General features: G+C 43.0%; 1 protein-coding gene across 2 annotated transcripts in view; it reads left to right on the forward strand.

The window, feature by feature from the left end:
• The window catches only part of WDPCP (WD repeat containing planar cell polarity effector), a 714814-nt gene that overhangs the window by 564502 nt on the left and 130952 nt on the right, over nucleotides 1–19360 (forward strand). For both annotated transcript variants that reach the window (XM_029593664.1, XM_029593663.1), the window contains exon 14: nucleotides 11587–11689. In XM_029593664.1, the coding sequence (XP_029449524.1) occupies nucleotides 11587–11689 (103 nt within the window). The remainder of the gene's footprint in view (nucleotides 1–11586; nucleotides 11690–19360) is intronic.

The raw sequence follows: 19360 nt of genomic DNA on the forward strand, positions 1-19360 counted from the left end.
ATGACATATTCTTAATTCCCAGGATAAATAAACGCGGAGGCGGCATAGCTCTAATTATTGAAAAAAAATTTAAATGTAAAGTGATTCCAACAACACCCCCTCTAAATCATGAAATTGCACTATTTGATACTGAACACACCCAAAAATGCATTATCTATTGCCAACCCAGCTTACTTGACCTAAACGTATCCCCATTAATAGAATATTTAACAATAAACTTAAACACATCAAAACCAACCATCATAATGGGAGATTTTAACCTTCATATGGACGTGTTTCCATTATCAAATACATGCCAGACACTAAACGATATGATGGAAGCAATGGGATTCACTTTAATTACAGATAAACCCACACACAAAGCTGGCCACTCACTTGACCTAACATACATCAATCACAGCTTCCTTGAACACATGAATACTAGCTATAGTCAAATTCCATGGTCAGATCACTTCATAATCCAATCTGCCATTAAATTCATAAAACCAAAGGAAATACAGAAAAATGAGCCCTTAGAATTTAAATATCGTCCCCCCTTTAACCATGACATACTAAAAAACAAATTAGAAGAAACTCTAATAAACCTTAACCACAAAAATTGTATAGACACAAAAACAGAATGGATAACGAACACAAATAAATTGGCAGACGACATTAACCCCACAAGAACAATGCTAATCCATGAATCCAAACAAAAAAACCCTTGGTTTAATGAAAAAAATAAAGGAAATCAAACAAAATCTGAGAAAAAAAGAAAAAAGGTGGAAAAAAGACAAATCAGCAGAAAATTTAACCAAATTTAGGAAACTAGCCTATTATAAAAAAATAATTCTTGACGCAAAAAAACAATTCTTTAGTTCAAAAATTGAAAATTTTTCAGGCAACCCAAGAACACTATTCAACATAGTCAAAAATCTGACTAATGATAAGGCAGAGATGCCCCAAACCCACAAGAGAACAAATGCAATGACTTAGCACACTATTTCTCAGACAAAATAACAAACCTTAAAGCAAAGATTCCTATCCTAACAAAACAGGAGATCAAGATGCAAAAAAGAGATGTGACACAATTCTCCACATTCGACGAAGTATCCCAGACTGAAGTAGAATCCATGATAAAAAATTTGAATCCTGCACCACATAAAAGTGACACCATTCCCACCACAGACATAAAAAAAACTAGCTCATATAACCTCCTACACATTAGCCAAAATAATTAACCTATCACTCAGTGAAGGAGTAATGCCAGATTCACTTAAGAATGCAATAATAAAACCAATCTTGAAAAAGAAAAACAGTGACCCAAACGTCTTAAGTAACTACAGACCTGTTTCAAACTTGCCTATGATCGCGAAATTATTAGAAAAAGTAGTACAAAAGCAACTAGCATAACATCTAGACAACAATAACATACTCTACCCATCACAACATGGCTTCAGAAAACACTATAGCACCGAAACATTACTAATCTCCCTAACAGATAACGTACTTCGCGGATTTGATAGCGGAAAACACTACATCATGATACTACTAGATCTGTCTGCAGCATTTGATACAGTAAACCATAACATACTATTGAAAAGACTGGAAGAAATTGGATTACAAAACAAAACAATCGAATGGTTCATATCCTATCTTAACAATAGATCTTATCAGGTACAGATAAAAAACACAATATCAGACAAGATCGAACTAAAGACAGGAGTCCCCCAGGGTTCAGCACTCTCAGTGACACTATTTAACATTTACATGCTCCCCCTCTGCCACCTACTGGCAGGGCTAGGTATCATACACTACATATATGCTGACGACATTCAACTAATTCTACCGGTTGAAGAATCAATTGAAAAAACACTGAACTTCGCAATGTTGTACCTAGACATAATAAAACAGCTATTAAACCAAATGGAACTAGTAATTAACATAGAAAAAAACAGAATTTATACATCTTGAACGAAAAGCATTGAAAAAATTCAAAATCCCATCAAACTTAAAAATGATAAATCAGTGGAGTTAACTGATAAAACAAGAAACCTAGGAGTAATTATAGACACGGAACTCAGCCTTAAGCAACACATATCTATAAAAGCAAGAGAAGGCTACGCCAAACTAATGGTCCTTAGAAGGCTAAAACCCTTATTAACTCAAGAACACTTTCGCACAGTACTACAAGCACTAATATTTGCTAGCAAGGACTACTGCAACACACTTTTTCTAGGATTACCATATACCACAATCAGACCACTGTAAATACTACAGAACTCAGCTTCCAGAATACTTACTGGAAAAGGCACAAGAGATCACATCACCCAAACACTTGTGGACTTACACTGGCTACCAATAGAACAAAGAGTGCAATTTAAGACACTATGCACAGTTCATAAACGAATAAATGACGAAAATGCCAACTGGCTAAACACTGCACTACGATTACATGTCCCTCAAAGAAATCTCAGGTCAGCCAATAAAGCTCTGCTAACCATTCCCTCAGTTAAAACAGCAAAGTTGACCCAAGTGAGAGAGAGAGCACTATCTTTGGCAGGTCCATTATTATGGAACACATTACCTCTGGAATTAAGACTAATGAAAGAATGAAAACTCTTCAAAAAAAGCTTTAAAACATGGCTCTTCAAAAAAGCCTTTCACAGTGAGGTCATTGATTAATAGGGATGTGAATCGTATTTTGACGATTTAAAATATCGTCCGATATATTTTAAATCGTCAAAAATCGTTAGAGGCGATATACAATAGGCATTCCCCCAATTTATCGTCAAAAATCGTAAATCGGGGGAAGGAGGAGGGGAAGGGGGAGGGCGGGAAAACCGGCACACTAAAACAACCCTAAAACCCACCCGACCCTTTAAAATAAATCCCCCACCCTCCCGAACCCCCCCCCCCAAATGTCTTAAATTACCTGGGGTCCAGTGGGGGGGTCCCGCTGTGATCTTCCACTCTCGGGCCACGGGTGCGTTAATAGAAATGGCGCCGGCGCCATTTTGGTTCCTGTCCCCCGACGTCACGAGCGCAGGAGATCGCTCCCGGACCCCCGCTGGACCCCCAGGGACTTTTGGCCAGCTTGGGGGGGGCCTCCTGACCCCCACAAGACTTGCTAAAAGTCCGGCGGGGGTCCGGAAGCGACTTCCTGCACTCGAATCGTATTTGCCGTATTGCAAAATGGCGCTGGCCATACGGCCAGCGCCATTTTGCAGTACGACAATATGGCCGTATGGCCGTATGGCCGGCGCCATTTTGTAAAATATGGCCGGCCATATGGCGCCGGCCATATGGCCATATTGCGGTACTGCAAAATGGCGCTGGCCGTATGGCCGGCGCCATTTTGCAATATGGCAAATACGATTCGAGTGCAGGAGGTCGCTTCCGGACCCCTGCTGGACTTTTGGCAAGTCTTGTGGGGGTCAGGAGGCCCCCCCCAAGCTGGCCAAAAGTCCCTGGGGGTCCAGCGGGGGTCCGGGAGCGATCTCCTGCGCTCGTGACGTCGGGGGACAGGAACCAAAATGGCGCCGGCGCCATTTCTATTAACGCACCTGTGGCCCGAGAGTGGAAGATCACAGCGGGACCCCCCCACTGGACCCCAGGTAATTTAAGACATTTGGGGGGGGTTCGGGAGGGTGGTGGATTTATTTTAAAGGGTCGGGTGGGTTTTAGGGTTGTTTTAGTGTGCCGGTTTTCCCGCCCTCCCCCGATTTACGATTTACACGATTTTAAACAAAACAAAACCGCGACGATCCGATTCCCTCCCCCCCTTAGCCAAAATCGATCGTTAAGACGATCGATCACACGATTCACATCTCTATTGATTAACAACACATACACACAGCTGATAGTCACCTATAATAAAAGCAGAACTACTAATTTTATTATTTTACTCACAATTAAGTATTAAAGTAGAAAGACAGTATAAACATATTATTATCCTAACAATCATATAAATAATAACACCAACCCATTTCCCATTTAGAGTATATTATTGAACTATGTAACCGTAAAATATTGGCACCCTATGGATAATTTTGAAACCAATTCAAACCTATTTTGTGCCTAACTGTAAACCATTGTGATGGTGCATTACTAAACGATGGTATAGAAACGTTTTTAAATAAATAAATGCTCATGCATTTGAATATCAAATGTACATGTTCTGTTTTCCTCTCCTGACCTAATCACCTGCCTCCTGAGAATGCCTTTGTTTAACCTGGCTAAAGGTATGTGCTCTATTGTCTACTTTTATCTGGGCAGAGGAGAGCAATTTTCAGCCAGGTCAATTAACCCTGGTAAATTGGTATGCGCGCAGGCAAATGACTTTGGAAAATGCACTCATATCCTTCAGCATTGACCTTTATAGCAGATTTGTGAGAGGAATTTATTTATTTATTTATGAGCTTTTCTTTACTGACATTCGTAAGGCACATCATACCGGTTTACAATGAACTGAAAGGAGGAAAATTACAAAAAACAAGGGGAGGGGAGATGAAGCAGGCAAGAAAGGGGGAGAGGGGTGGGAAGGAGATAAGGTGGAAGAAAGGAGGGAGATAGAAATCAATAGTAAAACTGATTACAATGAACTGCGTAACAGATAGGGATGTGAATCGTTTTTTGACGATTTAAAACAATCGTCAGATATATTTTAAATCGTCAAAAATCGTTAGAGCCGCGATACAATAACAATTCTCCCGACCTCCTGCACACGGGCCGTATTGCCAATATTCAAAATGGCGCCGGCGCTACTTTTGCCCTCACTATGTCAGTGAGGGCAAAAGTAGCGCCGGCGCCATTTTGACTTTTGCCCTCACTATGTCGACATAGTGAGGGCAAAAGTAGCGCCGGCGCTATTTTGAATATTGGCAATACGGCCCGCGTGCAGGAGGTCGCTCCCGGACCTCCGCTGGACTTTTGGCAAGTCTTGTGGGGGTCAGGAGGCCCCCCTAAGCTGGCCAAAAGTCCCTGGGGGTCCAGCGGGGGTCCGGGAGCGATCTCCTGCACTCGTGACGTCGGGTGACAGGAACCAAAATGGCGCCGGCGCTACCTTTGCCCTGTCATATGGTAAGGGCAAAGGGCCACCGGCGCCATTTCTTTTAACGCAGCTGTGACCCGAGAGCGGGAGATCGCGCCGGGACCCCCCCACTGGACCCCAGGTAATTTAAAACATTTTGGGGGGCTTCGGGAGGGTGGGGGATTTATTTTAAAGGGTCAGGGTGGGTTTTAGGGTGCCGGTTTTCCCGCCCTCCCCCAATTTACGATTTTTTACGATTTAAAAAAAACCAAAACCATGACGATCAGATTTCCCTCCCCCCCAGCCAAAATCGATCGTTAAGACGATCGATCACCCGATTCACATCCCTAGTAACAGATATAAAGTGAAAGCAGTAGGAACTATATACAACTAGTATATCACTATATACATCTAGAATGTCTTATCCGTCAAAGGTTGCTATCGATTGCATAAATATGTAGGAAGAACATGGCGGGAAATAGGGAGGTGGCTGAGGAGGAGCTAAGTGAGAGCGCTGGGTAAAGGGCGAGGCGAGGGAATGGTAGAGGAAGCCATCATGGAAGTACTGTTCAAGGAGACGGTCTATGGTTGGTTTGTATCAGGGTAGACCTGCCTGAACAGCCAGGCCTTGATTCCTTTCTTAAATTTGTGTAGGGATGGCTCTAGACGGAGGAAAGTGGGGAGGGAATTCCAGAGGGAGGAGCCGGAGATGGAGAAGGCCCTTTCCCTGGTATGCCATGCATAGGCTTCTATGGTTTTTGGTATTTTTCTATATAACTTATTTTCATAAAAACCATAGAAGCCTATGCCTGGTATGCCAGGCATAGGCTTCTATGGTTTTTGGTATTTTTCTATATAACTTATTTTCATACACTTCCATGTATGTGGGCATATCAAGAGCATCTTGCCACCCTGTATGCCCTATACAGTTAAATGTTCCAGGCATATTCTGTAATCCTTTCATTTAAACAGACACATGGTAGAATCCCTTTGTCTATACTGAAATACATTACAAAAAGTATATTGGCATCCCTTCCAACTCTCTGTAACTTACCACTGTACTGTCTATCATTTTATTTCTTTATCCAGATCCTTTGTCCCTGAATATTTAAGTAAATCCTTATGCAAATATTAAGTATGTGCTGGAGGAATGCCTGTGCGGGAGATCCCCACAGGCCCCCACCGTTGGTAGGCGAGGCCAGACAGGAAGCAGAGGCCAGCTGGAACTTCACCAATACCAGCCCATGTACCCCTCAGGTTGAGCCCTTGGGTACTGGGGCCAGCTTGTCTTAGGTGGGCCTCTGCGTGGATGATCCCGTGGGGAGATGGCCAGGTGCAGGGCGGATTGGCCTATCCGGTGGGCCGGTCGCTCTAGTCACATGGTCTGCCGAGCATGGCCGTGACAGAGCCGCGCTCGGCAGACCAAGTGGTATCTCCTGAGCCGGCCTGGGCGGCGAATCCCCAGGCCGGTCATCATCGGAAATCTGCCCCTGGCCAGGTGATAATGCTCGAGGTCAAGTCCAGGCTGAAGGTCAGAAGCCAAAGGTCCGTCTGAGGTAGGAACGCAGGAATTCAGGAACTCTGGAGCACAGCTCAAGGAGAGTAAAGGGACTTGTTGCCAAGGCAAGCTCTGACTGTCAGAGTTTTCCTTAAATAGGGATAGGCTGGTGATGTCATCAGCAAAGGCTGCAGGCGATTTCCCGCCATAGGCCTCTTAAATCTTCGGAAGAGGCGCGCCCAGCCCAGAAGAAAGGCGGTGGTGCCTGAGGTGTGGCCACGGGAAGCATGGCAGTGTTAGCGAGGTAGCTCGGTCTGAGGAGGGCTGCCGCATCGGCGGGAGAGCTCGGAAGCAGCAGGGCAGTATGGCATCGGTGACGGCTTGCGTCAGGGGGTGAGTGTAGCCGACCACGGGGCCCTATGGTTGGCAAATGTAACAGTGCCCCTCCCCTAAGCCCGTCTCCTGGAGGTCTCAGTTTCTTCGGTGAGAAGCATGAAATTGCTTGATCAATTTCTTGTCAAGAATGTTGGAGGCTGGCTTCCAAGAATTCTCCTTGGGCCCGTATCCTTCCCAGGAAAGGAGGTACTCCCATCTACGTCCTCATCTTTGGATATCTAGGACATCATATACTTGATAGATGGTGTCACTCTCTGTGGTGAGTTGCAATGGTACAAGGGTCTTCCAGGATGGCCAGGAAAGGATCAAAGGCTTGAGGAGGGACAAGTGAAAGACATTATGGATTCCCAGCAAAGGAGGAAGGCATAGCTGATACTTCACCAGTCCAATCTGCTTGAAGATGGGAAATGGGCCGATGTATCGAGGTGCCAGGCGCTGGGACGGAAGCCTGAGCCGGTTGTGGCTGGTGCTGAGCCACACTATCGCTGTGCTTAAACTGGGGTGCTGGCCTACGGTGGGCATCTGTGGATCTTTTAGCCCGACTTGCCTCCTATAACATATAGTGGTGTGGGTCCAGAGCTGGTGTAGTTCATCTGTAGTGGTTTGGGCCGCTGGAGACAGAACTGACAGAGGTATTGGCAACAGAAGTAGTGGTTCTCTCCCATAGACGATGAGGAAGGGAGATGATCCAGGGAGACGCTAACATGGAGGTTGTGGGAGAATTCTGCCCATAGCAGGAGATGGGACCAATTGTTTTGCTGATCGTTAGCATAGGCTCGTAGGAAGGTCTTTAGCAACCTGTTAGTTCACTCTGCCAGTCCGTTGGCTTGTGGGTGGTAGGTGGTGGTCAGGTCTGACATTATGTTAAACTTCTTACAAAGCAATTGCCAATACTGAGCGGTGAACTGTGGTCCTCTGTCGGAAATTACATGTTTGGGAAGCCCATGATGGCAGAACACATGTAAAGCAAATAATCAGGCCAATTCTGGGGTCGAGGGGAGACCAGGTAACGGAATGTAGTGAGTCATCTTGGAAAATCTGTCAACTATCACCCAAATTACGATGTTGCCATTGGAGTAAGAGAGGTCCACCACTAAATCGGTGGACAGGTAGGTCTAGGGCTCCCTGGGAACTGGCAATGGCTGCAACAGCCTCAGGGCGTCCCACCATTGGTTTTGGTTGCACGCAGGTGAGACAGGAATCCATGTAGGCCCGAACAACCTGTTGCATGTTGGGCCACCAATAGTATCGTTAGAGGAGTGCCAGTGTCTAGCGCGACTGGGATGGCCACTATCCGGGAATCACGTGACCATTTTAGTACTTTTTCTCATAACCTACGAAGAATCACCATCTTCCCAGTGGGAAAGGTCATAGCTGCTGTTAGGTGGATACGTGCTGGATCAATGATGTGTTGGGGTTTCTTGATGGTATCCTCTGGTACAAACAAGCATGATAAGCCATCAGCTTTCATGTTCTTATCTGCTGGGCGGTACCTTAGATCAAAGTTAAAACAAGCGAAGAAGAGGAACCATCGGGCTTGCCGGGCATTCAGGCATTGGGCGTGTCTGAGGTGTTCCAAATTTTTGTGGTCTGTGTATATCGTGAATTGGTTCTGGGCCCCCTCCAGCCAGGGGTGCCATTCCTCCAGGGCTAGTTTGATGGCAAGGATTTTATGGTCACCAATGCTGAAATTGCACTCTGCTGGGGAGAATTTGTGAGAGAAAAAAGAGCTGGGATGTAAGGTGCCTTTGGTGGAGTGCTGGCTCAGGACAGCTCTGACACCTATAGACTATGCATCCACCTCCAGAATGAAAAGGCGGCTAAGGTCGGGATGTTGGAGGCAAGGTGCTTGCAGGAAGGCTTACTTTAACATTTGGAATGCCGAGATTGCTACGGGGGTCCAATTCCGAGTGTCGGCCTCGTTGCGCGTGAGCACCTTGAAAGGAGACGCAAGGGAAGAGTAGTTTGCAATGAAGTGACGATAGTAGTTTGCAAACCCTAGAAATCTCTGGAGGGCTTGAAGGCTAGTCAGCCAGAGCTTCTGGAGAAGCCTTGCTATCCCAAAAAGGGAAGACTATCTCACTTGAACAAACATTTGTCCAATTTAGTGTACAGCTGATTCTCTCGTAGATGCTGGAGCACCTGACAGACATCCTGATGATGGGTTGGAAGATCTTTTGAGAATATGAGGATGTCGTTCATGTAGACAATGACCTTGGAGTACAAGAGGTCTCGGAAAATCTCATTCATCATCTGCTGGAAAACTGCCGGGGCATTACATAAGCTGAAAGGTATGACGAGGTACTTGTAATGCTCGTCCCTGGTGTTCAAAGCCATTTTCCATATGTCATCTGGGCATTAAGGACCAAATTATTAATCCCATGGAGGTCTGACTTGGTGATGACTGCAGCCCACTGAAGGCGGTCGAACAGTTCGTTAATCAGCAGTAATGGGTATTTGTCCTTATGGGTAATGGCGCTGAGCCCTTGGTGGTCGATATAGAGGTGTAGACTGCCATCATTTTTCGTAACGAAGAAGAATCCTGCACCTGTGGGTGAAGAGGATGGATAAATGAATCCTTTGCCTAAGTTCTCCTGGATGTACTCTGTCATGGCCTTTGTCTCAGGAATGGGGAGAAGTACACTCTACCCCTCAGAGGAGTGGTGCCGGGGAGTAGGTCTATGGAGCAATCAAATTTCTGATGAGGTGGAAGGATGTCCGCATTCTTCTTAGAGAAGACATCGGCGAAGTCTGCATAGAGCACCGGGATTCCAAGTGTCATGGCTGCCAGTGGTAACTGCGGGAGCAGCTCTACCCACTTCATGCAAGAGCGAAGACAGTGCGGGTTCTACTCAGAGAGTTGTAGGGTTGCCCAGTCAAATTGTGGAGAATAGCACTGTAGCCAGGGTAGGTCCAAGATCATGGGATGCATGGATTTGTTAAGGATGCAGAACTCTATCTTTTCCTCTTGGAGTGCGTCAGGACTGGATTAGTGATCTGGTTGATTCTACCTGGCAAGGGAGCTCCCTGGATGGAAGTGATGACCAGGGGTGTCTCTATGGTTTTGATAGCAATATGCAAGTGGGCCGCGAGATCCTTGACTAGGAAATTCCCTCCCACTCCAGAGTCCACCAGTGCCAGCACTATGAAGGAGCGAGAGTCCAAGGTTATTGTTGCCGAGTCAGCTGAGGGGCCAGAGATTGTTACCCTCGACCCAACTGCATGGGTTCTTCTGCCTTACAGGCGAAGGCGATTCCAGGGGCTGAAGCCATGGTGGTAGGGGGAGAGCAGGGATGCTCGGAGATAGAGCAGTGTGGAGTCCGAAATTCCCGGGTGCGTTCCTGGAGGTGATGGTCGATTCAATCAGTGAGGTCAATAAGGCCTTCTAGAGTCTCTGGAAGCTCCCAGATGGCAAGTTCATCCTTAATCTGGGATGAGAGGCCATCCAAGAAGATTGGGCGAAGGAAAACCTCTTGCCATCGAAGTTCAGCGGCAAGTGTACGGAATTCGATAGTATAGTCACTAAGCGAGCATTGACCCTGCCTGAGTTACAGGAGATCTGAGCTGGCAGTGGCCAGTCTCACTGGGTCGTCGAAGATCCTTTTGATGGTGAAGACAAAGCACATGCAATCCTGCAGGAGAGAGTCTGCACCCTCCCAGAGTGGGGAGGCCCATGCCAGAGCTTTGCCTTCCAGATGTGAGAGGATGAAGGTAACCTTTGTAGCATCGTCTGGGAATGCCGTGGGTTGTAAGGGGAAATGCATGTAGCATTGGTTGATAAACCCCAACATTGTTTTGGGTCTCTGTTGTAGCTTGGTGGTGTGGGCAGTAGAACAGATGGACATGCTGGTGTGGCCTGAGGGAAAGGATCAGAAGTGATTGATGTCACCGCTGGCGGAGAGGAGGCATCCAACCTAGCATTTAGGTACTCGATGGAGGGCACCAGGACCTCGAGAAACCACTGTTCTTCTTGTATCTTGTGAGCCAGTCCCAGTATGGCCTGGAGAGCGGAGGCCTCTGCCGGGTCCATGGCCTTGACAGCCTGTTGTAGGAGTAGACCCTTGAGCTGAGGGGGAGTTGGCACTGCCTGTGGGGGAAACTAGTCTGATATCAATTGCATGAGATAATTAACAGGGTAAAATTGTGCAAATAAGTTACCATATGTTCTTGGACAAGTCTCTTATAAATTGGCAACTTGCGCATGTTTTTCTTGGCCCCACCCCAGAACACTTCTAGATCACCCCTTTATTATGTGTGTAGATATGCATGCGAAAGTGAAAAAATGCACATATTTTATTTTATTTATTTATTTTGAACTTTTTTATACATATGTTTGATGTTTATAAAATAGCATGTATGCAAGCACAGATGACTTACATATGAATATGCTAACTTTTACGCATGTAACTCTTTGAAAATTTATCCTTAAGCTTGCAAGTAATATATACACAGGCACACTTCACTTTGGAAATGCTTTAGTTGAGATAACATGCACATACAAGATGATTAATTTGCATTGAGAGAGAGTAAAGTTGAGAAAATTAAAATGTAACCGTGAATTCATCAGTTCTGCTCTGTTCTGTGATCTCAGCAATAAAAGAGTCTCTTTCTTTCAGATTCCCCTTTGTTATTGTCCAAGATTCATTTTAGATTAATCTTTTATTTTGCTTTATTTCCAAAGGACATCCATTACCTTGCACTAGATAAGGGCGAATTGGCACTGGCTGAAGTGGCAAAGAGAAAAGCTAACGAAATAGATGCAGAATCAATAACTACTGGAGTTGGTAAGAATTAATACTGTTAAAAAAGCCTTGTTTAATCAATATGTGCTATGTATAACTGCCATTTCATAGTTTTAGGGTTTTTTTACTTGAATTAACTTCATGCAGAAGGAAAAATAAATATTTTGAAGATTAAATAATACTTCATTAGTAAATCTTTGACTTGGGTAATAACTTTTGTTTTATCAATGTATAACTTCAAAAATCTAATAGAAAGATATAATTTAAAATGTAGTTCATAAAATTCCTATATGTATTAATCATGCCAGTGTAAGACAAAAATGATACTTTATAGAGGTAATTTTCAAAGAATTACAAACATAAAAATTAGTATATATGCATGTAAGTAGCCTGTACCTATATAACCGTTATTTTCTAAACATTAAAAGTATGCATGCACCTTACGTTTTGCACATTAAAAATGGGCAGTCTAGGAAGGCAGGACCAATAGTTGCTATTTTAAAAGACATGTGCGTACATTTGGCAATTTACTCATGTAATTTTACACCTAATTATCTTGCATGATTGATATCAGACTTGTTTATTGTGTAGTATTTATTGGGACTGGATGAACTGGAGGAAGTTCAGACTGAAGAACTAGGCAGGTCTTCATGAGCTGGGGAAGGACTGGGTGAACTGGTGGAGGAATCGGAAAGCTGGTAATTTCAATTATGCGTGCAGGTTTTAAAATATAACAGTTTTGGTACCAAATGTGTAAGAATGCTGTCCCTAACGGAAAATAGCATTAATACCTTTCAGAGAAGAATTATTTGAATAGTCATTATCGATAAAGAACTTATATCTCATTATGCTTGAGTGGAGAAAACAGTGACTCCCCTGATGAGATCCTTGTCAAAACACAGACCCCTATTGGGGCATTTCATTATGACTATAATGGGAATTAGAGCATAAAGAGTGAAACATGACAAGATAATTACTTGATTTTAATTGCAAAAAAAACCCAACTACTTAAAACAATCTAAGAACACTGATATCTGACCTATAATTATAAATAAGTCTATGAAGGCTTTTTTGAAGCTGGCAAAGCCTATTATGATGGTCTTTGGAGATGATGTTTAAATGTGAAAGAAAGTTTAAATAGTTGAAGGTTGGGGGAAACCTATAGGGCTATGAAAATGACCCTCTTCAATTGTTCTGCCCCTCTGTGGACTTATGTTACTCTTCCCCAATGAGAACCTCCTTTAAAGTCCTCTTCACTCAGTTAGCAAGCAGGAAGAGTGGGATCTGGGGGTAATTGGATCTGATGATCTTAAAATAGCCAAACAGGTGGATAAAGCAGTGGTAAAAGCCAGAAAGATGCTTGGCTACAAAGAGAGAGGAATGGTCAGCAGAAAAAGGAAGGTGATATTGCCCCTATATAGGTCCCTGGTGAGACCTTGCTTGGAATACTGTGTACAGTTCTGGAGACCACACCTTCAAAAGGATATAAACAAGATGGAGTCAGTCCAGAGGGTGGCTACTAGAATGGTCAGTGGTCTTTGTTCTAAAGCATATGCGGATAGTCTTAAAGATCTAAATATGTATATCTTAGAGGAAAGGTGAGATAGGAGAGATATAATAGAGACATTCAAATATCTCAAAGGGTTCCATGCGTAGGAGGTGAGCCTTTTTCAATGGAAAGGAGCCTCTAGAACAAGGGGTCATGCGATAACGTTGAAAGGGGGTAGACTCAGGAGTATTCTTAGGAAACATTTCTGTACCAGTGGAAGTGGTGGAAACAAAAACAATATCTGAATTTGAGAAAGCATGGGATAAATACAGGGAATCTCTAAGGAAGTGATGAAAATTATATTGCTAAATTAATTGAATGGATGGGCAGACTGGATGAGCCATACAGACTTTTCCTGTCATGTTTCTATGTTTCCTGCACTGTTAACAAGAGGGGTTAACCCTGTACCAATAGCACCAAACCAGAGGGCCCAGTAATAGGCTTGATTTAAGCATTATCAAAATTGGAAGAAGCGCTTAGTATTTCAGACATTCAAAGTTAATATAAATTAAAAGGTTTAATATTTTAAATCCATCAATAACTGTTTATTGAAAATGTAAATTTCTACCCTTCTCTTCTTTCTCCTTTCTTAATTTTTTCCTCTCTGCTTCTGGCACATATGTACTTTGAATTGAAATTCTGTATCTATATATTTCACACTATATCGTTAATCTTAAACCTGCAGCAAATTTTAGCAGCATTTCCAGAGTCTATGCTTGGTCTCAGAGATTTAAATATAGTAATACTGAAGTTGATTCACCCCTGCAGTTTTCAGCCTTCCTTGGGCAAACAGCAAATGTTTGTTTTCCTAAAAGCAATTGTTGTGAAAGAGTCTATTCAGGAGATATTCAGGGCTGATGAAAAGATGTTCACCATGGCTTGAATAAAGATAATCAGGAGGCAGAGCCACATAGACACTTCATTACCACTCTCTACTTTGTCCCGGACCAAGCACAAAAGAAGTTATTCACTTACACACTTGTGCAGGCTTTATTTGCCTCCCAGAAATTTCCAGCCCAAAAATATTGACTTCTGCCTAGGCTAGGAGTAATTTTGACTCTACCTACATTTTGCTGTACTGCTTCCATTATATTCATAGAAACAAAGTAAATGGTAACAGCTAAGAACTCCAAAGCCCATCTAGTCTGCCTATTCCTTATCCAGTACCAAAGAGCCTATCCAGTCTCAGGCTTTGCCCTCGCACCCTTGCATCTAAGTATCCTCTGTGCTTATTTCATGCTTTCTTGAATTCTGTTACTGTTTGGCCTCCACTACTTCTGGTAGGAAGCTGTTCAATGTTCCACCATCTTTTCTGTAAAGAAATATTTGTCTCTGAAAAAATAGGATAAATCAACCACACATGTGGATAACGTCATTCAACAGTGGAGAGAACAGAATGTTTTACTAGTTTGCACTAGAGAAGACTAGAAGGCCTTCTTCTCATGTGCAGCCAGCACTGCAGCAGCGTGTACCATGAGGCCCTGTCAGTCAGTCCTTTTCTGTGGAATGAGATGAACGTTTTTTCTGCATTGGAAAACTTCTTTTATGTGCAAAGTTTAAAACTTTAGCCAGAACTACTCATGATCTGGATTTGTTCATTGATATAGGCCCCACTCAGTGCTTGCATTCTATTCTCAAAAGATTGACAAGGTCCACAATACCCAACTCCTCTGGCAGCCATTTTTCCATGATTTCTTGAAGTTTGTCATAAATAATGGAATCGAGGAACCCCATGAACCGCAAATTAGATCGACAGGAGCGGTTCTCAAGATTGTAGATTTTATATTCATGCGCTTTAACTAATTTTTCAAGTTTTTCCATCTTCACGGTCAGTGCCAATGTATTATCTTCTGCTAGGCCAACCCAGTCCTCCACAGTCTCCAATCACATGTGGGACTCCAAAAAAGAGTTTTTAATATCTGTAATCTGTGAGGAGAGTTCATCAAATAGGGAAGCTAGAGCCACGACAACTGCAGAGGTAAAGTCTGCTACAGCGGCTGCCATAAGACCTCCAGTTAAAACAGGGTCCGACGCAGTGGCCATATTCCCCTCTGGCATACTTGGCTTCTCCTTCTCCTTTTTTATCAAGCGAGTAGTCATAATCTTCTGAATACTCTTCACCGCGCTCTGAAAATGAAGGATTATCGCCTCCACTTAGTTAAATTGGTTGGTAGGAGAGAGATGGATACAGATGGTAAAAGATCCCGAGGGAAGGCACCCGGAGCCTCAGGAAACAGGTCTTCCCCCAATCACTGCATCATGTGACCTCTCTAAGATATTCACTTTTAATTTGGCAGACTTCATTTTTCCCTTGATGGCTGATAAAAAGGCCATAGGGTGCAAAAGGAAAATGGTCTATAACTGACCACTATAATGAATATATGTGCAGTCTAGGACTTGAACATGATGTTTCAAATTGCTTCATTTTTTTGAAAATTTCTCCTGTGGCTGTAAAACATAGATATCGAAATCAAAACCTTTGACATTGAAAGCTTTAACTTCAACTCATTCAATGAATGAACCTTTGAGATCAGAGACTACCCTCTCATCCTCTTTGAACTTGAGTGCGTGGCAGGATAAGGATACCTCTAAGGTTACCCACTCCTATGGGCAAAGCTTCAGGATCGAGTAAAGGAATGTGAGCTATTGAAGCTGAGCAATAGACTCCAGTATCAATGCTTCTGTAGTAGTCTAATTCTTGGCACAATCTACTGGAAATGATGATGATGTTGAAGTTTGTCCTTGTAAGAGGTCTAAACAGGAAGTGACCCCCCCTCAATACCAATTGCATCGATGTTGACCTTTTTACCTCCAAATTTACCAGTATCAGCCTTTGTAAATACAATAGCTATCGCTCCATTTATTTCACAGGAAGATATGCTATCTCCAACAACCACTCCTGAGTCATTGTCTAGGGTAGTGTATGAAAAAGATTTGGATAAATAGATAAGGATCTTCTGGCTCGACATCTAATCAGGCTTCATACACCTTCCATGCTGACTGCTCCAATACCTTCCACTTCAATACCTATTTCTTCTCTACATGTAGAAGCTGTACTTAAATCCTTTCATTTAATGTCAGCAGCATCCTTTTGTGCCAAAAGTTTAGCATTGGTCCATCTCCACATTATCGACAATTCAACATAGTAGTTATTCCACCTCTGAAAGAGAAATATCTCCAGATTCTCAGCAGTTTGATTCTAGAAGTAAGCCTCAAAAGAGGCAGACATGTTGCCATTCTCTGATGCCTTATATTTCTCCTCCCTTACTTTTAGACTTTATTTTTCTAACCTATTGGGTGTATGAGTCATTTATGTATCATTTTTTACTTTATTTTTATCTGCCATCAATGCCAGTAAAGATCTTTATTTTTGAAAAGCTGCTTTGGAGTCAGTAAAGTGATGCTTTTAAGTGATTAGCAGAAGAGCCTCTGTGAGAGAAACCCAAAGGGTCAAATAGTTTAAATTCGCCCCTCCCCCATGGGGAACCCCGGGAAGTCAAAGGGCCAGAAACAAAACAAAGCCAGCCATATAAGTGGGTGATGTCATCATACAGCACCATATTGGAGCATACTCTCTCTCAAAACTCTGAAAGCTAAAGTCTTTTTGGGCATGCGCAAGAATTCCTGATTTTCAGTCACTGCTCAAGCCCCACAGTTTTTTCATGTTTACTTCATGAATATTTTATTTCCTCAGTTTAGTTATTTATGTTTCTTGCCTTCTTTTTTGAGTAAAAAAAAAAACCTTTCTTTCTCAAGAAGACCTTGTCATTTTCTCATCATATCTGAAAAGTTGTCTAAGCCAGATAAAAGTTGCTTCAAATTGTATTCAAAATGTCATTACAAAATGGCGACACAGGACCTCCACAACGTTTGCTTAAGGGTTCTTGATCCAGACCACAATGCATCCATTTGCAGCCCATGTGGAAAAATGTCCCCCAGAGCCTGCAGTTTAAGGAGATAAAGCTCAACTACAAGCTCTTTTCTCCATCTGGGAAGAAAAAACTAGTCAAAAAGCACCAGCACAGGAGCGGTCTGCGTCCAGGAAGGGTAAAGAGAGAATCTTCTCTTCCCACAGCTCCACAAAAATGAAGAAAATATCTCCTGAGCCATCAGAGCTAAGTTCAAAAAAGAACCATGCCAAACCTAAGCTGGAGCACACCATGGCGCCATTAAATGGTATTGGTGTCTACAAAACATCTGTGCAGTCTAAATCTTTTTCGTCTTTGGCACTGAGGGCCATGGCACCAAAGGCGGATGATACTGACTACTCCCATTGGCGCCTTCATTGTTATGGAGCAGATCTTTTTCCTCGACGCAGACCTTCTACTGGCACCAAACATTCCTCTCGGTGTAGATGGTCCCCTAAACTATTGGAATCCACTTCAATTTTAGTACCAGAGTCAGATTTTTCATCCAAAATTGTAACTTACTCTATTTGCCTCTATCTCCTATTGAAGAGTGTCATTCGTTTATACAGACACTATGGTTGGACCATGTAAGTTCATATACAAACAAAATTTTACTTGTTTCATCAAAAACACAGTTTTTAGAGCCCATTTTGAAAACCTTTTTAAAGGAGCTTCAATCTTGGTCAGGAATTACATCTTATCAAGAAGTAAACACAGATCTGAAATCTCTACAATAAGTTTGTTTGTATATTTGCATTCAGTGGAGGCAGTGAATGCAGATCTTTCTCATGCATATTCATTGTGGATATCCTGAAAACCTGACCTGTTTGCAGCCCTCGAGGGCTGGAGTTCGCCATCCCTGCCCTAGACCTATATAAAAACTCAAAGTGACCACCACTGGGGACAGCGAACCACTGAAATCCAAATTGAATCAAAAGCAGAGAGACTGCTCTATCGCTGTATGAGAAGTGTTTTTAAAAAATAAATTATTAAGGAAATTTTCTTTATGATAACTTCAATTATTACTTCGTATACCTACACCCTGTGGATCTGTTGATTTTCAAAATTATTGAAAAAACCTGAAAGAAAATTTTTTTGGGGAAGAGTAGAAGGTTTCATATACAGTGTAGGTGTCCCCGCACCAATATGTTATTGGTTATAATCATCAACTTCCTACCACCTCCGACAACGATTTTTTAAAAAAATTTTTGTTGCAATGTATTAGCAATAAAGTCCCGATAGTTTCAATGACATCCGTGGTATCAAAGATGTTAACCTATTTGCAGAAATGTACAAATGTAATCTTCAAAGATAATGTTCAATTTAAAGCGGGTGCCTTACGACTTCCTAATCTGTTGGTTTCTTTGGATGGTTGGTTTCTTTGGATGCCAATTAAATCTATGTCATCATTCATTGCTATACATTCTAATTCTCCCATCTTACTTCTTAGACTTCTGGCATTAGCATACAGACATTTCAAAGTTTGTTTTTTGTTTGTATTTTCATTCTGCTTTTTAATTGACAGAGATAAATTGGAATCTTTTAGCTCAGGTGAGTTTTTAATTTTAGGCCCTTGGACCTCTTTTCTTATTATTGGAACCTATCTGTTGGGATGCTCTAACTCTAATGCTTCATTAGTATCCTTTGAAGATACCTCACTCCGAACCATGTGCTGCTGAGCGACTGTCAGCTTTCCCCTTTGTTCTAGTTTAAAAGTGGCTCTATCTCCTTTTTAAAGGTTAGCGCCAGCAGTCTGGTTCCACCCTGGTTAAGGTGGAGCCCATCCCTTCGGAAAAGACTCCCCCTTCCCCAAAAGGCTTCCCAGTTCCTTACAAAACTGAATCCCTCTTCCTTGCACCATCATCTCATCCACGCATTGAGACTCCGGAGCTCTGCCTGCCTCTGGGGACCTGCGCGTGGAACAGGGAGCATTTCAGAGAATGCTATCCTGGAGGTTCTGGATTTAAGCTTTCTACCTAAGAGCCTAAATTTGGCTTCCAGAACCTCCCTCCCACATTTTCCTATGTCGTTGGTGCCCACATGTACCACGACAGCCGGCTCCTCCCCAGCACTATCTAAAATCTTATCCAGGTGACGCATGAGATCCGCCACCTTCGCACCAGGTAGGCATGTTACCAGGCGATCCTCACGTCCACCAGCCACCCAGTTGTCCTCATTCCTAATAATCGAATCACCAACTATGATGGCTGACCTAACCCTTCCCTCCTGGGCAGTAGGCCTTGGAAACACATCCTT

Source organism: Rhinatrema bivittatum, chromosome 3 (assembly GCF_901001135.1).
Source record: "Rhinatrema bivittatum chromosome 3, aRhiBiv1.1, whole genome shotgun sequence".
Classification (NCBI taxonomy): Eukaryota; Metazoa; Chordata; class Amphibia; order Gymnophiona; family Rhinatrematidae; genus Rhinatrema; species Rhinatrema bivittatum.